At 42.1% G+C, this 19,838-nt stretch overlaps 1 protein-coding gene across 6 annotated transcripts in view; it reads right to left on the bottom strand.

The window, feature by feature from the left end:
• Positions 1-289: 289 nt before the first annotated feature.
• The window catches only part of LOC110988432 (organic cation transporter protein-like), a 30,731-nt gene continuing 11,182 nt past the window's right edge, over positions 290-19,838 (bottom strand). For 4 of the 6 annotated variants that reach the window (XM_087146764.1, XM_087146765.1, XM_087146762.1 and 1 more), the window contains 8 exons: positions 19,151-19,381; positions 13,192-13,388; positions 12,546-12,944; positions 12,085-12,219; positions 10,821-10,906; positions 10,539-10,659; positions 10,177-10,249; positions 290-6,134 (listed from right to left, as the gene is read on the bottom strand). In XM_087146764.1, coding sequence (XP_087002890.1) covers positions 5,970-6,134; positions 10,177-10,249; positions 10,539-10,659; positions 10,821-10,906; positions 12,085-12,219; positions 12,546-12,944; positions 13,192-13,388; positions 19,151-19,381 — 1,407 coding nt within the window. In that variant the 3' untranslated portion in view covers positions 290-5,969. Of the gene's footprint in view, positions 6,135-10,017; positions 10,250-10,538; positions 10,660-10,820; positions 10,907-12,084; positions 12,220-12,545; positions 12,945-13,191; positions 13,389-19,150; positions 19,382-19,838 lie in introns of those variants that run through there. The other 2 variants (XM_087146766.1, XM_022251912.2) reach the window with 2 other exon arrangements.

The raw sequence follows: 19,838 nt of genomic DNA, 5'->3' as shown, positions 1-19,838 counted from the left end.
TAAACGTAGTAACAAAACAATTTGTGTGATTGACTTCAAATTTCACATTTGAAGTGATAAGGAGTGTCGGTACATGCCTGCCAAGTTTCGAGAAACCAAGCTGGGCACAGCCGATTCTTTTTTCGGAAATTTCTTGTCACATTGTTGATGATTTCTGAAAACTAAGCGCAACCTCAATCCCAGGTGAGATCGTAGCACACGGTGCAGGCTAAGGGTGAGCATAGTCAGTGACTTGTAAAGTGTGGGGAGGATTATACAGGGTGTTTCAAAGAAGTGTACATTTAGAAAATTGCCGACAAAATAAACGTTTTATTACTTTCCAAAAAATTGTTATCATGTATCGACAGACCAAGGTTTCTTGTTTTTGTTTACAATCACATCAGTTATCAGCCGTTCTACATGACTGAGCACAGGTGTTTTACTTCTTTCAATTTAATAAAATTGGCTTGCGCACAGAGCTGAAAGGGTTAAAACAGAATTAAAGACCATGGTTGCAAAGTTTGGGCCTGTGCTTTGTTTTTCCTAAATTCCCAAACAAATTGTGTTAACTATTGCCCTCCACACACCCGCAATCTTTGGACAACAAAAGTCAGTGGTCCATGGAAATGAACATATCACACAAGAATTTCCAATGATCTTAACGTCCACATTGTCGTGTTACATAAGAATGTTAAATAAGACCATTTTTTTCAGTCAGCTACTTCTTAAAAACTAAACTAATAAAAAGCCTTCTGTAAATATTTGCTAGCATATTAAATTACAGAAACCGAAGAAGGACCTGGCCCAAAAGACAAACATTACCCTGCCCAGAATTGACCTATCATTTCTGATAATCTAACATCCATGAAGAACAATGCAATTCGCTGGTCTCGTATGTGCAGGTTAACAATGAATTACTTATAAAGTCATTTGCGAAAGTTTAGGACCAAGCATACATAATACATTGATCATTAGAAAAACCAAACTTAAATTTTATTTACATGGCAACTTCTTATTTTCGATGCGTACATAATCTTAATATATTGGTTACGATATTTCCAGAAGTGAAAAGTCAATGATGAAATTCATCTTTTACCATTTTGTAGGTGACTTTTCCTAAAATATTACTTGAGGAAGACAAAGGTAAAATTCCAACATGAACGTGACAGGACGGCCCCCTGTAAAATTCCCACAGGCGGACCGCGCCAGGGTTCAAGAAGCTCGCTGCGTGGACTTATACTTTCAGACTCTACAGCTTGGGACTAATGATATCATCTCTACGCCCTCTATTATGTCTCTAGTGAACTCTACACAATAAAGGCGAGGCTTGTGTACTGGCAAAGAAAGCAGTGATATTGATTGCTTTGGTACAAACATGTAAATGACGATGGTAAATTATGGATTAACTCATGACGACTTTCGTGAAGTACGGCGCAACCACAATTGAGTTGGCATGGTGCAATTTACTTGTATGTCTTCAAATACACAAACCTAGGCCAAGTAATGCGTACGTGTCATGAAATCGACTGTTATCGAGATCGGAATTTTATCTTTTGTGCCTGTGTGCCCAATATTTATACCTTTTAGTGAAATAAAGTCATTATGTACGACACGAAGTTGTGTCCTGCCACGTTTTGTCGTGAACCGTGAACCTCGAGTTGGAATGTCTTCTCGAAAGAAACATATTTTATCAAAATAAACCCAAGGTGCGAACTCCTTTCCTGCAAACAAGTTATTGATGTGTGTGCTCGCTCTTCTCTGCTTGCAGTAGAGTAGACAAAGGGAATATTAGGCACTCGCGCGTAACTTGACTTTCCGTAAAGATAGGTTTACACTATGTGTTCCGGCAGCCACGGCAATCACGTTTGCCGGAAACGTAGGGCACCGTGGGATTTTGGCATTTTTTTTCTCCGTATCAAGTTTTGTTACGTCCTACTATTACTGTTTTCTCGCGGTCTATTGTACTGCCCATACAAATCATATTCAGATTACGTATACGTCATTGTAAAGTCCGCACATTTCTAAAGGTGACAGACAGGGCTTTCAGTTGATTTTTCGAAAGTAGCTTTTGATCATGTTGTATGAGGTTTCTCTGCCTAGCCCGGCTTTCATGCTCCCTCCCAGACGGCGCCCGCCGATCAAACCGCAGTAGAACGCCACACACTGCATCTCACCGGGCCTGTAAACTGTCGTACATCTGGAAGCGCCGTAATTGAACGCGACGAAACGGATACCGTACACCCTAGCCTGCCGTGAGAACCGTGACAAAACGGGACAAACTTGAAAGGACCGTGAGATGCCGGGGAATGCACATGCTTCCCGTCCCACTACGGACCGTCTCCAAGTTTTGTTACGGCCTATCACGTACAGTCACGTTTTGTTGCGTTCAGCCCCTACTACGGCCTACTAGGTTTCTCATCCGTACCATGACTGCCTTGACAAAATTTTTGATAGTTTAAAAATCTGGCCCGGCATCAACGGCCATCACGGACTGTCACGTTTGTCCATCCTGTCCGCCCGCGCTGTCTCACGTCCATACCGTTTTGTCCACGGTGGCCAGAAACATGATTGCCGTGGCCGCCGGGAACATAGTGTAAACCTTTCTTTACTCATGCATTTATGAGCGATAAAATCCTCGTATACGTCAAAACTCGCGCAGTCGCTCACTTACATACGCCCACAATGAATGATGATAACAGTATTTGGACAGGGTGGGCCGTGTGGCATAATGGGTTCAATCTTCGTGTACACAGGAGCAGCATGACACGCAACACGAGATGCAACTCAACACGCAACACGGCATGCAATAAAACATGCAACAAAATATGCAACACAACATGCAATACACGCAACACAACATGCAACACGACATACAATACAACATGCAACATGACATGCAATACAACATGCAATACATGCAACACGACATGCAATACATGCAACACAACATGGAACACGAAATGCAACACAACATGCAATACAACATGCTTAATAAAGCTTGGATGTTGTAATGGTTGGGACCTCTCTGTCATTGTATCCCTGGAAAACAGTAAATAAATGACTAAAAAACTATTCATTTGTTTTCGACACGTTGGACGAAATGTAACTGGTTTGGAGTGCATGGTTTACATTACATTCGTTCATTTTGACTTGTAAACTAGTAAAGATTCAACAACGTAGTAGCGTAGTATTTACACTGACAAAACAGCTTTCAGCAAATTGTCAACGATCAGTACATGCAACATTTCCAACCTGTTGTAGTTAAGCGACGAATGGGGGACAAACCTTGGTTAACCAACCAGATACGCAGGTTGATAATGCAGCGTGATGCCGCCTTTAAACGTGGCAGTGACAATTATCAACTCCTCCGTAACAGGGTTCAGAGGACCATCAGAGCTGCCAAGACCAACTTCTACACTCGGAAAATCGAATACCTAAAACAGTTTGAACCTGGAAAGTGGTATCAACAAATTCGTCATCTGACTGGACTAAAGAAACAATCATTATGTCTCCCAGCAAATGGTAAATCACCGTCGGAGACGGCTAATGATTTGAATCAACATTTCGCTAATATTTGTTCAAGTCTTCCACCCCTTAACATTTTAGCTCTCACGCCATATTTACCAGCATCTTCACCAGTTCCTGAGATTTATCGGTACCAGGTCTATAGATCTCTCCGCCATCTTAACGTATCTAAAGCAAGCCATCCAGATGACTGCCCGACACGTCTCCTCAAGGAGTTTGCGTATGAACTGTCAGAACCCTTAACTCATATTTATAATGCTTGTCTGAAGTTGGGCTGCTTTCCAGATATTTAGAAGAATGCCTCCGTTTGCCCTGTGCCTAAAACTAATAATGTCACTACTTTTGATCAGCTCCGTCCGATATCCATTACTTCTGTTATTTCACGAGTTTTTGAGCAATTTCTAGCAGACTGGGTGATGAAAGACATTCACCATCTAATAGATCTCCAGCAATTTGGCAACATGAAGGGCTGCTCAATTGAGCATTATCTTGTAAGTTTGCTTGCCACCATCCACAGAGCTATTGATCAAGGGGGTCATTTTGTGAATCTATGCATGATTGATTTTAGTAAAGCATTTGATCATATAAATCATACCATTGCTGTTGAAAAATTAATCCAACTTGGTGTTAACCGCGCCATTCTCCCGACGATATGTAGCTTTCTCATGCATCGAACACAAACTGTCCGATACTGTGGATCCACTTCAACACCATTAAATCTCACTTGTGGCGTCCCACAAGGCACGAAATTGGGACCCATTATTTTCTTAGCAATGGTGAATGATGCAGCTCTCACGTTGGCAAATCGCTGGAAATATGTCGATGATTTGAGCCTTGTTGACGTTGTCTCTAAAGGTCAACAATCTTGTTTGCAACTGCATATTGACTTACTTGTGGATTGGTGTCATAACAATGATATGAAGCCCAACCCTTCTAAATGTAAAGTCATGCAAATATCATTTTTTTCGCAACCCACCTGAACCCCCAATTTTTGCTATTAACAATGTGCAGCTAGAGGCTGTTTCATCGGTCAAACTTCTTGGAATAGTCATACAAAATGACTTAAAGTGGGACCAGCAGGTGCAGCGTGCAATAAATAACGCCTCCCGACGGCTCTACATCTTGAGTAAACTTAGGAGAAATGGGGTTAAAGCTAAAGAGCTAATCTCAATCTATAAATCATATATTCTCCCAACGCTTGAATTTGGAGTAGTTGTGTGGGCATCAGGAATTACTGTAGCCCAGGCTCAAAGTATTGAGCGAATTCAAAAACGGGCTCTTCGCATCATTACTTATCCAGATGTATTACCCTATAATAGTCTTCTAGAAAAGTTTAGTATTGATAGCCTATCAACCAGGCGCACTCAGTTGACAACTCGTTTTGCCAAATCCTTGCTCGCCTCTCCCAGACATTGCCACTTATTACCCTCAACACGACAGTGCATGTCGGGTCGTAATCTTAGGCATTCCAACTTACTTGATCTCCCCCGAGCTAGAACCCAGAGATTCAGGCAGTCCCCCATACCCCATTTTGTGCAATTACTTAACAATGAATTACTTAAGTCTTAATTCGTTTGCTCTTTACATTTTTTGCAATATTTTTCTTTGGATCTTTGTTTTGTGGTGATTTGTAGTCTCGATTTGTCCCTTGTCTTTTGTGTTTGTTGTTTTTTTCCCGTACATATCCCCCCTGTTGTCTCGTGTTTTTGACCCTGTTCATGTCTGTTGATTGTTGATTTGTTAGCATTCTGGTCGTTGGGTTGGTATGTCGGTCGCTTATGTTGGTTGGTCGGTATGCTCGTCGGTGGTTTTGTTGATCGCTTGTCTAGGTTGTCAGTTGGTATGTTGGTCGGTTGGTATGTTGGTTGTTGATATGTTGGTCGTTTCGTATGTTGGTTGGTTGGTTGGTACATATACATGTATTTATGTTGGTTGGTTTGTATGTTGGTGTAATCGTTTATTTGTTGGCTCTGTCTTTTACTGCATATTTTTTTTATAGTATGTATTATTGTTAATTCGCCTAATCTGTGGTATTTGTTCTCTAAATATCGTACTCTGTGCAATTTTTTAATATTCAGTTATTAATTTATTTTTTTTGATGTCAATTTTAACCTCTTATTGTGTATATTATAAACCAAATATTTTTAGTCTTTTGAATTTCTATTTGGTATTAAGAAATAAACCGTAAATGAATGAATGAAAACGGAAGAAAATATTTGCTTAAATGGTCCTTGTTTTAAATGCGTAAATTTGGAAAGTGAAAAACCTTTTCATCGTAAACTTATTAAAATTAGTTCCCTGGTTGCTCGAAAGAATTTGAAATGTTCAAAACGAATTTATTCTAATTTACTACTATATGCAGGCGCCGTACTATTTAAAAGACGTGGCAGTCCAGTAGTCATACTGAAATGAGCAGAATAAAACAAAAAAGGTAATTAAAGCGAACATTTTTCTTTTTTCAGTAATCACAGTTCTGTGTCTTCATCACGGCTCTTGACCAACTTGGAGATGTCGTTGCACGTCTCCGGTAGTGGTTTGTTCTTTGTCTCAGGAAGCAGGATCACAAGCCCGGAGGCTATCAGCGACAGGCACCCAAAGATAACCATGGGCAAGAAGCTCCGGACTTCTTTCTGCATCGTGGGAGAAAAAGCAGTGGGGTCGGTTACCAGAGAGGTAAGAGTTGGGTCGGTCTCTGTATAGTCCAAATCTCGTTTAGTCTCGTGTATTATCTTCGCTCATTGCACAGTATATCAAACAGCATGTTTGAACACAGACCTTGCATGATGTGTGGTCATTTTGCTTTTAAAAAGCTAGTTCTGTGTTCCAACGGCGAATGTTCTAACAGCGCATGCCCAAAATGAAGTCTTTGGGTCATTCGAAAACAGCAACAGGCCTACGCGCTCACGAGATCTGCCCTATCAACGTGGCCATACACCGACACCCAAGCGCGTTTTTGTTCTCGGATGACCTTGCCATTTAGAAATATAGAACAGGCTCATTCGCCGTTCTGTTTCATTTCATTTTCGCGGCCTTGGATTTTATTTTTGTTTCTTTCCATATGTGACCTGTCACCGCAAAATGAGCAGAAAGTCTGAATTAAATTTTCAAAAATTTAGATATTGGTGTTTTTCAATTCAGCAGAAAGGGGGCTTTCCAACGGTAGATTTACATACATTGAACACACAGGGTAAAAATATAAGGAGAAGATGGGACATTATTCTGGCAGCTTTGCGTCTTTATTTCCGATCCGGCACGAATGATTCTATCATCAAAATCACTGGGAAAATGGCACTTTTAAACACATGATTTTGCAAAATACTTGGAATTACATAGGACTACGGTGTTCCATATGTGCCATCCGGCGTCGCATTTTTCAGCCAACGTCGCATTTTTCGACGGGCGTCGCATTTTTCAGCCGGCGTCGCATTTTTCAGCCGGCGTCGCATTTTTCGACGGGCGTCTCATTTTTCGACGGACGTCTCATTTTTCGACGGGCGTCGCATTTTTCGACCGGGCGTCGCATTTTCGACCGGGCCTCACATGTTTCAACGGGCGTAGCATTTTTCGATGAAAAATTTTAACTTTGACCTCCACACAGCCCATTTGAAGCCAGTTATTGGACGGAGAGAACCCCGCCTTTGTGTTGGTCATTGTTTAATCGGAATCTCAGAAATTCTTTACAGATTTCTAGGGGGATGTGTTAGGTAACAATAGTCTGGAGTGTATATACGGATTAGACAGGTAAGGGGGGTACCCCTCCGTCCCATACCAATCCACATGCTGTCCTCAAGACCTTGGGAAGTCATTTCGTTGAGTGATAAACACAAGCCCCCCTCCAAATAAAGAGAGATGAATGATCTCAAGCCCATGACCAGACGGCCTCCACCGGGGGAATGCCTGAACCACGGACCATTGCCTGAACAACTTCCAATGTGTGAGAAAAAAATCAGTCTTGGCTTTCTCTGGACAGATTTTAATGGTTCAAAAAGTGTTTTTGGAAACGTTTTCGTGATTTTGTATTGCTGACAACTTCTTTCAACCAAGAAAAAGCAAAATATCTCTAAGTTATGGTGCGTGACATTTCTTCGCCAAGGGTAGTTACAATTTAAATTATAGACCGTACTGCGATAAACGCTCCCTCGGGAAGCATGTCTTCAAGAAGGCAAAAACCATACCAACCGGAGTAAACAATAGGCCTACTATACTGGGTTTCATTTTTGTAGCAACTAGTAATCATCAGTACGGGGACATTTTTCACTCAAAAAGCTTGCAGAAGTGAGAAACCAAATTGAGCGAGGTGAACTTCCACGAGTAATCGGGTTCATTAAAGGGCTGTTAATTTATTTACATACAGTTAATCGACGCATACATGCTAATTTATCCGTTTCCATAATCATTAAAATATGTACGCACACTTTTAGCATCCACGTCAACAACGTCAGGTCCGGCTGGACCAAGGTTGACCATTGATGATTAATGGCTTATTCACATTGAAAGGCGACGCAAGTTGAAAAATGCGACGCCCGTCGAAAAATGCGACGCCGGCTGAAAAATGCGACGCCGGCTGAAAAATGCGACGCCAGTCGAAAAATGCGACGACCGTTGAAAAATGCGACGCACGTTGAAAAATGCGACGCCCGTTGAAAAATGCGACGCCAGTCGCAAAAATGCGACGCCCGTTGAAAAATGCGACGCCCGTCGAAAAATGCGACGCCGGCTGAAAAATGCGACGCCGGCTGAAAAATGCGACGCCGGCTGAAAAATGCGACGCCAGTCGAAAAATGCGACGCCCGTTGAAAAATGCGACGCACGTTGAAAAATGCGACGCCCGTTGAAAAATGCGACGCCAGTCGAAAAATGCGACGCCAGTCGAAAAATGCGACGCCAGTCGAAAAATGCGACGCACGTTGAAAAATGCGACGCCCGTCGAACAGTACGACTGGCACATATGGAACACCATATAGGACACTGGTTGCTCTTACGAAATAACGCTCATTTTGTCGTGACAAGTCACATCTGAGTTTCAAGGCCAAGGGCTTCCCACATCAATTTCATGAAGAAAGCGTTTTTTCTTTGCTTCTTTTAACGGGCTTCCGTGAGCGGGCGCACGATTTCTGCTACGTTGAAAGACCCCGCGGTGTCCCTGACGGCGAACACGATCCCATGCGTACATCTCTGATAGTTAAACCGCTCTTGTGAGGTTATCCTATTCAGTAAAGTGTCGATTATTCTTAAAAATGTACAGTTTTAAGAATGTACTGTTTGGACATTCTTCAAAAGAGGATCGATCAAACTTGACTGGATAGACACAGAAAAAGCACTTGTGACATTAAATTACTACGTCAAACACGGTGAGAAACACTTTCAAAAATAGACTAGATTGCTTTAGACGTTCAATACGGTTAACACTCACATTTTTAGATTTGACGCGGTAGCATTTTTCTTTTGAGATTAGCGATTTTCAATAAAAGTGAACCACTCCTTACGTTACACTATGTTTACACCATGTTACACTATAATGTTTTAAATGTGTCTCCTTCATTTTTACATACCCTCTCCATTTTAGTTTCACATTTACATATCCCTTCTATTTTTTCACTTTTATTTAGATTTATTTTCTTATGTTTAGGTATATTTTTATTTTTTATCACTTTTCTTAGTGTGTTTATTTTAAAATTCACATTTAGCCAATTTCGGTTAAACCTCAGTTTTAACTCTTTCTCTGTTATTAAATAATTTCTAAAAACAACTTCAGCAATCACAATCCAAGTTTACAAGTTTTCAAAACAGATTAATCGTTTAAAAACTTACGTATGATAATTCCCAGATGAATGAGGTGATATTCCAAATGCATGTATTTTCCAAACAAAAATATTCCTTTGGTGACTGAAGGATTTCAAAGAGGAAGCATGTACTTCCAAGGTTGTAAAAGTAATCTTCATTTGAAGAGACAGTGAACTGTAGTTCTCAAATCAGTCACTCAGGAAACTTGCTCGTTGGTGGTGTGAAGGGCCCCCAGCTTTCGATAGCCTTTACTAACTTAAATGTTTCAGCATATTCCGCAACTAACACATAGATATAAATCCAGTTGGACCGTAAGACAGTGTGTGTGCCGTGCGATACACTGATGGTGTCGACTGCATGTCTGCATGTAACGTGTAAAGCCTGTACTGTGCTTGTGAATGAAAAATAGTTGTGCACCCAGCCGAGGAGTTCCTCATCGGCTTGGGACAGGAATGAAGCTTTTAAGTACATGCAAATGTACATAGCTAACCAACGCTGGACAAATGATGGAATTCATCTCACAGCTCTCAAAGCACCAGTAAAGCCTTTTTGTTTTTTTTCTACAAAATGGACAATAATAGTAGGGTAGGGGCGTGGCTTAAGTCGGACAAACGAAGAAAAAGTGGAGATTCTTTTATTTGAATGGGCGAGGACGTGAATTTTAAGAGAAAGACCCCGTGGTCTTTCTCCACAAGCGATAGTCAATGGTACCAAAACAAACCCCATGCATTCCATCCCGATGGTTTTCAAGTATACTTAATTTATTCACCATCACACCGTTCTTTCTTTACGGCCCGACGATTCATTGGCTATATTCAAGACAACAGCCTGACCATGGCCACGTGCCATCGCATCATTCAAGGTGATACCCAATGCGCTGTCACTTACCAGATACACGATGAAAGGTGCCATGATGGCACTAATCCTTCCGATAGTGGATGAACTACCTGTTGCAATGTTCCTAGCAAAAAGTGTAACGATGAGGCAATTAGAATGGATCCTCTACGAGGTGACCTTGTAATCAGCATTCGGAGAAGGGAGAGAGGACCACCTCAGTTAGACCAGCACAATATTACAGGAGCATTTTTCTCTATCGAAATATAATAACTTGCTGGGTTACTATTACTGATATAAATCATTGGTGACACTTTGGAATTACTGCTTATTATTTTCCATTGTGTTTCTAAATATATTTTGTTTCCTTAATTTTGCATCCCTGGGTGGGCATCGTCTCTGATCTCTGTCTTTACCGAAGCACCGTGGGGAAGATCTCTGCACTCATCAGCAGCGTGACTTCATAAGCAGCGTTGGTGTAGAATTTCCCTATCATCGCCACAGCAACCACAAGCGCTGATGAATCCAGTCCACTGGCTGCAGTTAAATGCAGGAGAGAGTAAAAGAAGTTGATGATTTTTGGTAAAGGGGCACACATGATCCTCCGTCGTTTATGGTTTGTTATCGGAAAAAAATCTCACAAATTCGAGGGCCCATTTTTAAGCGGATGGAAAAAGACTAGGGCAACAGTCATATACCTGTTTTCATAGAGAAGAAAGCGATCAGCAGACACGCCACTGCTCCAGTGAAGAAGAAAACGATGTCTGGCCTTTTTCGGCCAAATCTGAAGTGAAAAATGAAAGAATATTTTGGCGCACGTCAGTGGTTGCAGTTTGTTGCCGGTAGTTGCAATTTGTTTTAAAAGTAAATGAGAGGAATTCCAAAGCCTCCCTTCAACTTGGGACTTTGTGCCAAGAATGTCTCAGAAATCACGTGATTTACTCGTTCTCCTGACTACCACTCATTACCTGATCGAACTCCTGTGACTTTTCTAACTTTCCCCCCACCTAACTATTGAGAGGGGTGTCAATCTTGGTATCGCCCTGGTAGTGACTGAAAGGGGGTCCATATCCATTCCCAAATGTTTGTGCACAAAAGACTGCAATAATTATTATAATAATGCTCGCACTACCTACTCCCCTCTAAAATACTCCTTCCCCCTTTGGAAAATGAATAAGGCCAATGTGTGGGATGCTTTCCAATGTGTCTGGAAGCTTGTGGTTAGTGCCAATGGTGTCATTAATCTCACAAACAACAGCTTTTGGTTAGCGCCAGCGCTGTAAACAGATAGTGTGTTGACCGATGGAGGAAGCTCCATGGTTGAGCTGGAGTCCTGGATAAGCCCGTGTGATTGACAGGGCCGAAACTGGGTCTGGAGAGGCTGGCCACGTGGAATTATTTACACTGTCGAGGCCCAGCTGTTGTGCTATAAAACCCAGTATGAGTGAGTCACAGTGATTCAAGCATGTATAGCGGTAATTTCTCGTGTTATTTTTGGTATCGCCGATGTATTTCCGTATTGTTGAATTCAGCGCCCCCACTGCAGACCACGCCCCCCAAAAGGACACTTCCCCCCACAAAACATACTGAGTCTTCTTCCTAGGAAGTTTTCCATCTGATTTATGCTGACGAAAACTGAAAAAGACATTGAATAAGGATCGTTTTATCCACAAAATAAATCGGAGACAATTTTAACACACGGTGCTGCATTGGCTGTTATATTGGACAAGGTGCCTCGTCCCAGGGTTTTAAATTAATTAACAACGCCTTCCATCTCTCTCATCAGAGAAATCTTGACAAGGAAAATGACACCGACACTATAATGGCGATCAGAAACAGAAAACTTGTCAATTGTGGGCCAAATGAAAACGAGTTTTCACGATAAAGACACAAACCCCGGTCCTGTGACAATTTTAAAATGTTTGCTTTAATTCGATTCTCGTGCAGCAGACATTTCCGTACCTCCTGACAATGAAGAAATCGATACCATAGACCGGTGCCTCGACAAGAGCCAACAAGAAGAAGCTGAGGTACCTATTGCCACTCAGACTGGTCGAATAGAGGATGAATCCGAAGTAGGTTGCATTCATAACAAACCTATATGATCGGAAAATAACTTCTGAAGTATGGTGACCAAGAAGGGGCATTGGTCATGAAAGATTAAAGTGGGCGAAAACGAAACGTCAGTGTCAATATTACTTCACTTTTTCTCTTGTTGGTCATCTTAATTCAAAATACCATGAGCCTTGACTAATTTGTAGATTTGTAGGAATAAAGTCCATAGGGGTATACGTTTTAAAATTACATTTGTGAACAAAAAAAGGCAACACAATTTGGAATAACAAGTTAATTCTTCCCATTATAAAAGCATATGGAAACAGCTCTAGTCAACGAGGGACCCAGCAGTTGGAAATGGCTCTTACCAGCAAACGAAAACGATGGATGTGTGTTTGATGAGGACCCTGGTCTTGAAGAGGTCTAGGACGGTGTACCTTTTGACGTTGGTAGGCCCACTGGTCTTTGCGATCTGGCCCATTGCGTCTTCTCCCGCGCTGGAAGGTTGGATGCAGTGACCTTCCCGTTCGTCATCCACCGCCTCGTCATGCGTTTGTCTTCCCTGTACCGATGGACCTGAGCAGTCTTCGCAGTCTTTCTTCTGTTCTGGCTCCAATTTATCCAACAGCTCCTTACTCTCTTGGTTCACCAGGAAGGGTCCATCGTGTTGGATGTTCTTGGATTTTGCGATTCTTTGTAGAATGGCCTCCGCCCTATCCAGTTGGCCTTTCTGAATAAGCCATCGGAGTGACTCATATGTAAAGAAGCTTGGGAACAAATAGACCGTAAAGTACAAGATTCAAACGTTCAATTCGTTTCTTCGTTTAAATTCTGTAGCTCCAAAAAGACGCATCGGGCTCATCTGGACACAAGTGACGATAATTATTCACCAAAAAAGTTGCACCTTGGGTGCACCTTAACGCTGAATAATGATCATCGTGGAGATTGGTTTGCGATTAACTAGTCAAATGGGGGGAAAATCAATTTCTTTATAAACAGAAGTCCCCTGATTACCACATGATTAAGACGACCGGCAGACACATTAGAGACGTGACGAGTTGAAAGCGACGCCAGTTAGGCATGAGGTAGGCTAACGGCGCGACAAGCATTACTCCGAAACTCCAGAAATGCTGAATGAGCACGTGACCAAGCAGTCGCTTCTTGGGCGTGAACATCTCAACAACGAGGATATAGCCTGTTAAAGTGTTTCCCTGTGAACAGATCATTTGATTAAATACACTTGTATTGAAAAATGTTTAGAGACAAGTAGGCCCCTAAGGATTGGAGAATGAAACTTTCTACAAACAGTCCTAAGAAACAAGTCATTTACTTTTACGAATTACAAGGTTGGCTGATTTAAAACACCTTGGTTTAAATTACCGATTTAAATCGCGATTTAAATCAAATCTCATAAGCAAACGCACAGTGTAACAACAAACGCAGGGTAACTAAAACCACTTAATACCCCTTAATAGATAGCCTTATCAAGCCTAAGTCATTGCCTAATCTATTACACGTGCAGCTAATCTGCTTGCCTTTGAATAGACATTTGAGCCAACTTGTCTCTATTTTTATAAAATAACAAAATTCTGATTTAAATCAAACAAATCTGATTTAAGTTTTAAAAATCCATTTTTTTTCAATTAAAAAAATAATAAAAAACCCTGACTAATTAGCAGCTCCGTTCAGTTGCCAATGATCGATAACGACAAACTAGCAGCATTGTACACTTAAGTGTTTGCTACTAGGCTTGCAACACAACTTCAAACTTCTTTTGAACAGTCTTGAGCGGAAACACCCCCTTATTGGTTGAAAAGAACCATATATTAGCAGGAGGTATTCATTTCTGTTGGTAGCTAAACCACCGCAACGCGTGCAATTTCTATTCGTTCGTGAACCCGCGAATTGCAGTTACCGCCAAAGGAGCCTCCGTTGCCAGGAAAATTGCGCCCTCTCTTGGTCGCGCTCTGGGCTCACCACGCGTTCAAATGTGTTGGATGCAGCTGAAGATAACGTGCATGTCTATGGGACGTCGCTGTAGCTCCCAGCCGGGGAGCTTTCCTATAAAAGTGCACTTGCCATTCCTATCCACAGCCCAAAAGTCGTATGTGGCCACGTACTACGTATTCAAACTTAAAGGGTAAGAGAAATTGAAAACATTTAGTTCACGTCAAGTGTTTCAAAATAACAGTACATGTAAATACCTAACAATTTCAAAACATCAAAAATTTAATATTTCCCATTAATTGTGGCCCAAAAAGGAGTAAAATGCGGTGTTTGCTAATGTTAAGTGCTGAGTCCCATGAGGGCGCTATTCATGTTGTCCATGAATCGCTCGGTACGTTGCCGTGTAGTAATCTTGGAGTTTTGGACATGTTATGCGGGCACGAGAGATAGTGCCAGGTTTAATAATGCATTAATTTATAAAATGTTAATGTTTTGGTGATGTGAGTTATAGATAAATGCAAATGTGTAGATATTTAATAGTCCAGATCGATTAATAGAAGGATTAAGTTGCAATCAGTTAAGCTCCTGTGCCCATGAATATACGTGTAAATTGGTCGTTCGCGCCACAACCTTGGATCTTTTCCAAAACTTCTAGACAACTTAGTAGTCGTCAGTTTCAGAGCTTGGAATGGTCCTGTGGATTTACTGAATTGCACTAGCAGGGTTGGGGGCCCTAGGCTAGGGGCAGATTGGCTACATCGACTGTAGAGTTACATATATATAGCGAGTTATATACATGTAGTAGCTAATCCAAGGTCATAAAAGTGGCTCGATGTAGCAGGGTGTAAGTTGAATGTCAAATTTGCAATGAGGTGTGAGCGTATGTGTACCTCTACCTTTGTTATTGTACATGTACAATATATTATGCATGACCTTTAAAATCCGCAGCATGTATATGTTACATTGTAAGTTACATGTAGCACCAGCAATACTCTTCATTGATCATGGAAATTGGAATTGAATTGGATTGGATTGGATTAATTTAATTTAATTTATGGAACCAAAGATTCACGTTTGTTTAAATTAATAATTTTGCACTGGTAGGCCTTTTCATGAGCAAAGTGGAGATCTCCAATAAACCAAAATTTGAGAGTGACACAGGAACCCCAAAATTTGGCCTCACCGCCTCACTTTCTCTCATCACCGGAGAATTACACTACGAAAGATCCTTCGTTTCCCCACTCACAAAAAGTCCTCTTTTGGCCGTTCGCGCTCCCAGGCTGATTGGAGGATGTCATCACCAGAACGCTAACATGTGCTAGCTAGGACTGTGTCTTTTAATTTCTACCTTGAACCGAGGCAGTGTTTGCCTGTGGGCCAAGCTACATCGAACACAACGTGGTCTACTGCAAGTGTGCGATACCGCATGTACTCGTGCAATGAACATGTACACTTTTCTGTTGGCGTTTTGCCGATGACGTCATAAATCAGCATGGGAGCGCAAACGGCCAAAAGGGGATTTTTGTGGGCGGGGAAACGCAGGATCTTTTTTATTCCTTTTGGGGTCACGATTAATGGGGTCAACATTAATGTTAGGATCTTTTTGAAATGGTTACGTATTTATTGCTATTTTCAAATACTTCCCGTGAACTAAATATTTTCCATTTCTGTTAACCTTGAAGTTGAGCACAACCAAAGACGTACAAACTTGCATTGCTCGTCGTCAAAGGTGCCGGACCAAGCCTACTTGTAAGGAACTGGCTCCAAGAAATTAAAATGGAGTGGCAGCAAATCAGGTCCTCCATAGAACCACAAGCATCGATGAAGTACACAAAGCTCATTCAGCGTTGTTCAACGATGAGCTTAATACCTTGAAAGGCACCACAGCTAAAATTTATGTCGACAAAGATGCACCGCCGGGCTTCAGTAAAGCACGAGTTGTTCCTTACGCTATGTGGAAATTGATTGTGCGCACCTTCAAGCATACAAATGGAGACAGGAGCAGTTGAAACCAAGGTGTCAAGATTCTTGTTTCAGTACAGGATCAGTCAGTCCGGACAGGGTGTAGGACTGTTATCCTGGGCTCCATCCAACTCCTACAATTATCAGAAGCAACAGGACAGGATTCAATCGTTGATTGCATCTTTATTCTGTCTCAATACCAGCACTATATGGCTTCCATGCACATACATACAACAGTGCGTTGATAAAGTGTGGTAGATCATCAGCCCCTCCCTCTCAGGTAGCCCTTTCTTGTTAGAATTGGACTAGTAGGCCAAATTATGTTTTTGAAACCTGCAATTCTGTGCAGTTCGCTGAGTGACTGCGATCAATGCAATCGACCTGCTAACGCGCCATGCACGGTGGGCTGTATCGCGCACGCAAAGCACGCACTCTGCCGTACATCAAGTGCGCCCTCTGCCATATGTGATGTACGGTCGCAACACAGGCCTACGGGAGTGTCTCCAGCGGAAATGTTAATGGGTTGTCGTTTACGTTCTTATCTCGACCATCTTTGACCTGATTTCACAAAGCGGGTCATTTGCCATTAAGAAAACCAAGAACGGCATCATGACAAGAGCCCGGAGACACACGTCTTCCAGATTGGTGACACCGTGTTCGTTCACAACTTTAAGAAGACTGGTTACCTATGGCACCATCACAGGTACCTCAGGTCCTGTGCCCTACAAGATCCGACTTGACCATAACAGATGTGAAATCCGTCGTCACCTGAACCACATCCGCAATCAAGAACGTCCAGTCCAAGCAGCTCGCACCTCTCGAAATTTGGACAGTGACATTGACTTTGGAACGGGTATACTGTGCCAATCCCCAAACGACAACCTGAGACGTACCGACGTCAATCCTCAAATGCCCGATAACCATCCAACTTCCTACAATCTTCCGGCACAAGAAGCCTCAGCCGAGCTTGAGTCACAATCAGATCCAACACCTGAGAGAAAAACATCCTTTACGTATCAGAAACCCGCCTAATCTTAATGGCTTCGCAGATAAATAACTAGCGAACCTTTAGGTCAAGACAGCTGCACACGTCAGAGGCAGAATAATCCAAGAATGGCAAGTAAGGGAACTCCACCTATGCACTTGACTGTGCATCACACGTGTATACAAGTAGCGTTAGTAGAAGAAAAGTAGTAGCTAGTTGATTAAAAAACCCACATAGATTCAATTCAAAATCATTCACTATTGACGCACATCGGAAAACATGTACATTCAGTGCTTCACTTGGACACGTTTCGGTATAGGGGGGAGGAGTGTAATATCCCGGCTATCGAAGGACTTCAGGCCAAGTTTCTGAAAAGTAATTTTTGTTCCCTGCCCTTTTGAACTTCACCTTTTAATCCGTCTATTTTTATGACTGTATACACTACGGTCGTAAATAATTGTATTATTTTTTTTCTATGTATCACAAATGATGCGTGTGCATTTTCTGTCATTCACTTGCACTTCGCTTCCAGAGCCTTACATGACGTAGCCTTGGTCAAGGCGTTCGTCATTCAGCGCAGCGCATCACGGAAGCGCGCACATGCCGCTCGCAATCAAGGCGACGGGCGACGTCGGTCTAAGAAATATACAAATCGGCTGAACCAGGACAAGGCGTTCGTCCTGGTTCAGCTGTCCGCGGAAGCTTATGCTTTTCTTTACTTTTGCGTTAGATTTCTTGTAAACTACCTCGTATGCGAATATGAATAGATGCAGGCGAGCGATGAGTTCACAGTCACCAATCGCAGCTAAGTATGCATATGCATAATGCATCAACGTGAACTGGCATGCATGATAACCATGTAAAATTAATGGCGGACCACCTTCCGAGACGACTGCAACACTACGAGTTGTCTTAATTGTTGCTTGAATTTAGATCCGCTGCAGATAAATCGATGTTGATTGATTTTCGTGCCGAGCTGTGGCCAGCCTTAGAATACTTTCTGTGGGGTCACGAGGTTTTCGTGAATTTTCCAACAGGCTACGGGAAATCTGTAATTTTTCAGGCTGCACTTTTCTGCTCGGAGCTCCTCAGTTAGATACAAAGCCCATAGTGCTAGTCATTTGAAAAAAATAATTACAATCAGTAAGGCAAAGCAAAGCAAAGGCGAACTCGATCTCCGATTACTCTGATCAGCTGGCAAAATAATTGAATTGTTGACTTGTTATGTACATGTACAGCGAAGTGTGCGTTCAGTTAACCTTTCACCTTAATTACAACCGACTTAAATTATGCAGTTACTATGTGGCAATAAACCAATCCAAAAGCGTATTTAATACATTGGCTCTTCGCATTAGCATAATGAGCACCGTTCAATACAGCTTTCCGCGGACTGTTGTACCAAGGCGGTCGTCCTAGTTCAGGTAATTTGCATATTTCGTAGACTGCGTGAGATCGTTCTTCGCCTTGATTTCGGGCGGCAGGTGCGCGCTGCGCTGCGACGAATGACGAATGGCTTGACCAAGGCTGTTCACGAAGAGAATAAAACCCGTTTCCTCCAACTCAATATTGAATGTATATTTTGACCAGTTTACTACATCTTTATTGTTATTCTGAAATACTTCACGTGAACTAAATGTTTCAGTTTCTGTTACCGTTTAAATCATACCCTCATTAAAAATGCACGAGGTCATTTGGCAAGTGAATTTTGACAACCCCAGGGCATTGTACTGTGCACTATGAAGACGATGGGCAATTATTATTTACTTAAAGGGATGGTCGAATTATCAAATGCAACACTGTTGGGCCTTTATTGCTTAGCAGTTGGGTAATTTCCCCCCACATTTACCCACAATTTGCAGCCGAAGACCAATTGTAAGATGAAATGTTATTTCCCGGGTATTTTGAACTAACCTTTTTAGAGTTCCACCAAATGCCTACCCACGGTGTTCAATGTCTTAGTGATGCCCGAGATGCGTCCCAATTACTTTGCAACGATCGGGCAACATGGGTTAACAGCCTAGAACATCCGGTTGAGCACGGCCGAAGAGATAATCAAACCATAAAGTGAGTGTTCCTTACCGGTATTGCTACCCCCAAGAGGAACCTCAGGGCCATCATGAGCTCCAAGTTCCACGTGAAGCTGACGGCTGTGCCCAGCACGCTGATCAGGAGCAGCGTGGCCATGCAGACAGGACGGCGGCCGAAAGTGTCTCCAGCCTGGCCGGTGAGGAAACCACCTACCAGCACGCCAGCGAAGTGTATGGAGATGAGTAAACCTGCCAGATAACCACGACTGCAAACAAGATTCACCTGAAGACAGATCGAAAGCCCTTAAAGCAAGACTCTCAAACCATACTATTCAGACTATATAAGGCCCTTCTCTATCGAAAGTCATTGTCTGTACCTTGAAAACTATTTCACCCAACGGTAAAAAAATCATTCATTAATATCAACTTTCCTTTTTATTGCGCAAATAAAAAACATTGTTCGACTGTTAACAAATCTTGTGTTTAGGCGATAGGAGATTTCAAAGGTTTTAAAGCATGCCGAGCTTTGTTTAATATAAATTATGCGCGTCACTGTCAGTGTTGTAGTCGAGACCATCACAAGACCAGACACCAGTGAGTGTGAATATTGACAAAGGAATGCTTTTGTTGCATTTCATTTGAATAGCTTGTGGCTTTGATTCAGACTGGAGGTCTTGTTTTGGTCTTGTGCTGGTCTTGTGTGGTCCTGTGAAGGTCTTAAAAGTGGTCTCGACTATAAC

The sequence above is a fragment of the Acanthaster planci genome, linkage group LG15 (genome assembly GCF_054643075.1).
Source record: "Acanthaster planci isolate LZ-2023a linkage group LG15, COTS_SCS, whole genome shotgun sequence".
NCBI lineage: Eukaryota > Metazoa > Echinodermata > Asteroidea > Valvatida > Acanthasteridae > Acanthaster > Acanthaster planci.
The sequence above is the reverse complement of the archived record's forward strand: the minus strand, read 5'-3'. Positions and strand labels throughout refer to the sequence as shown.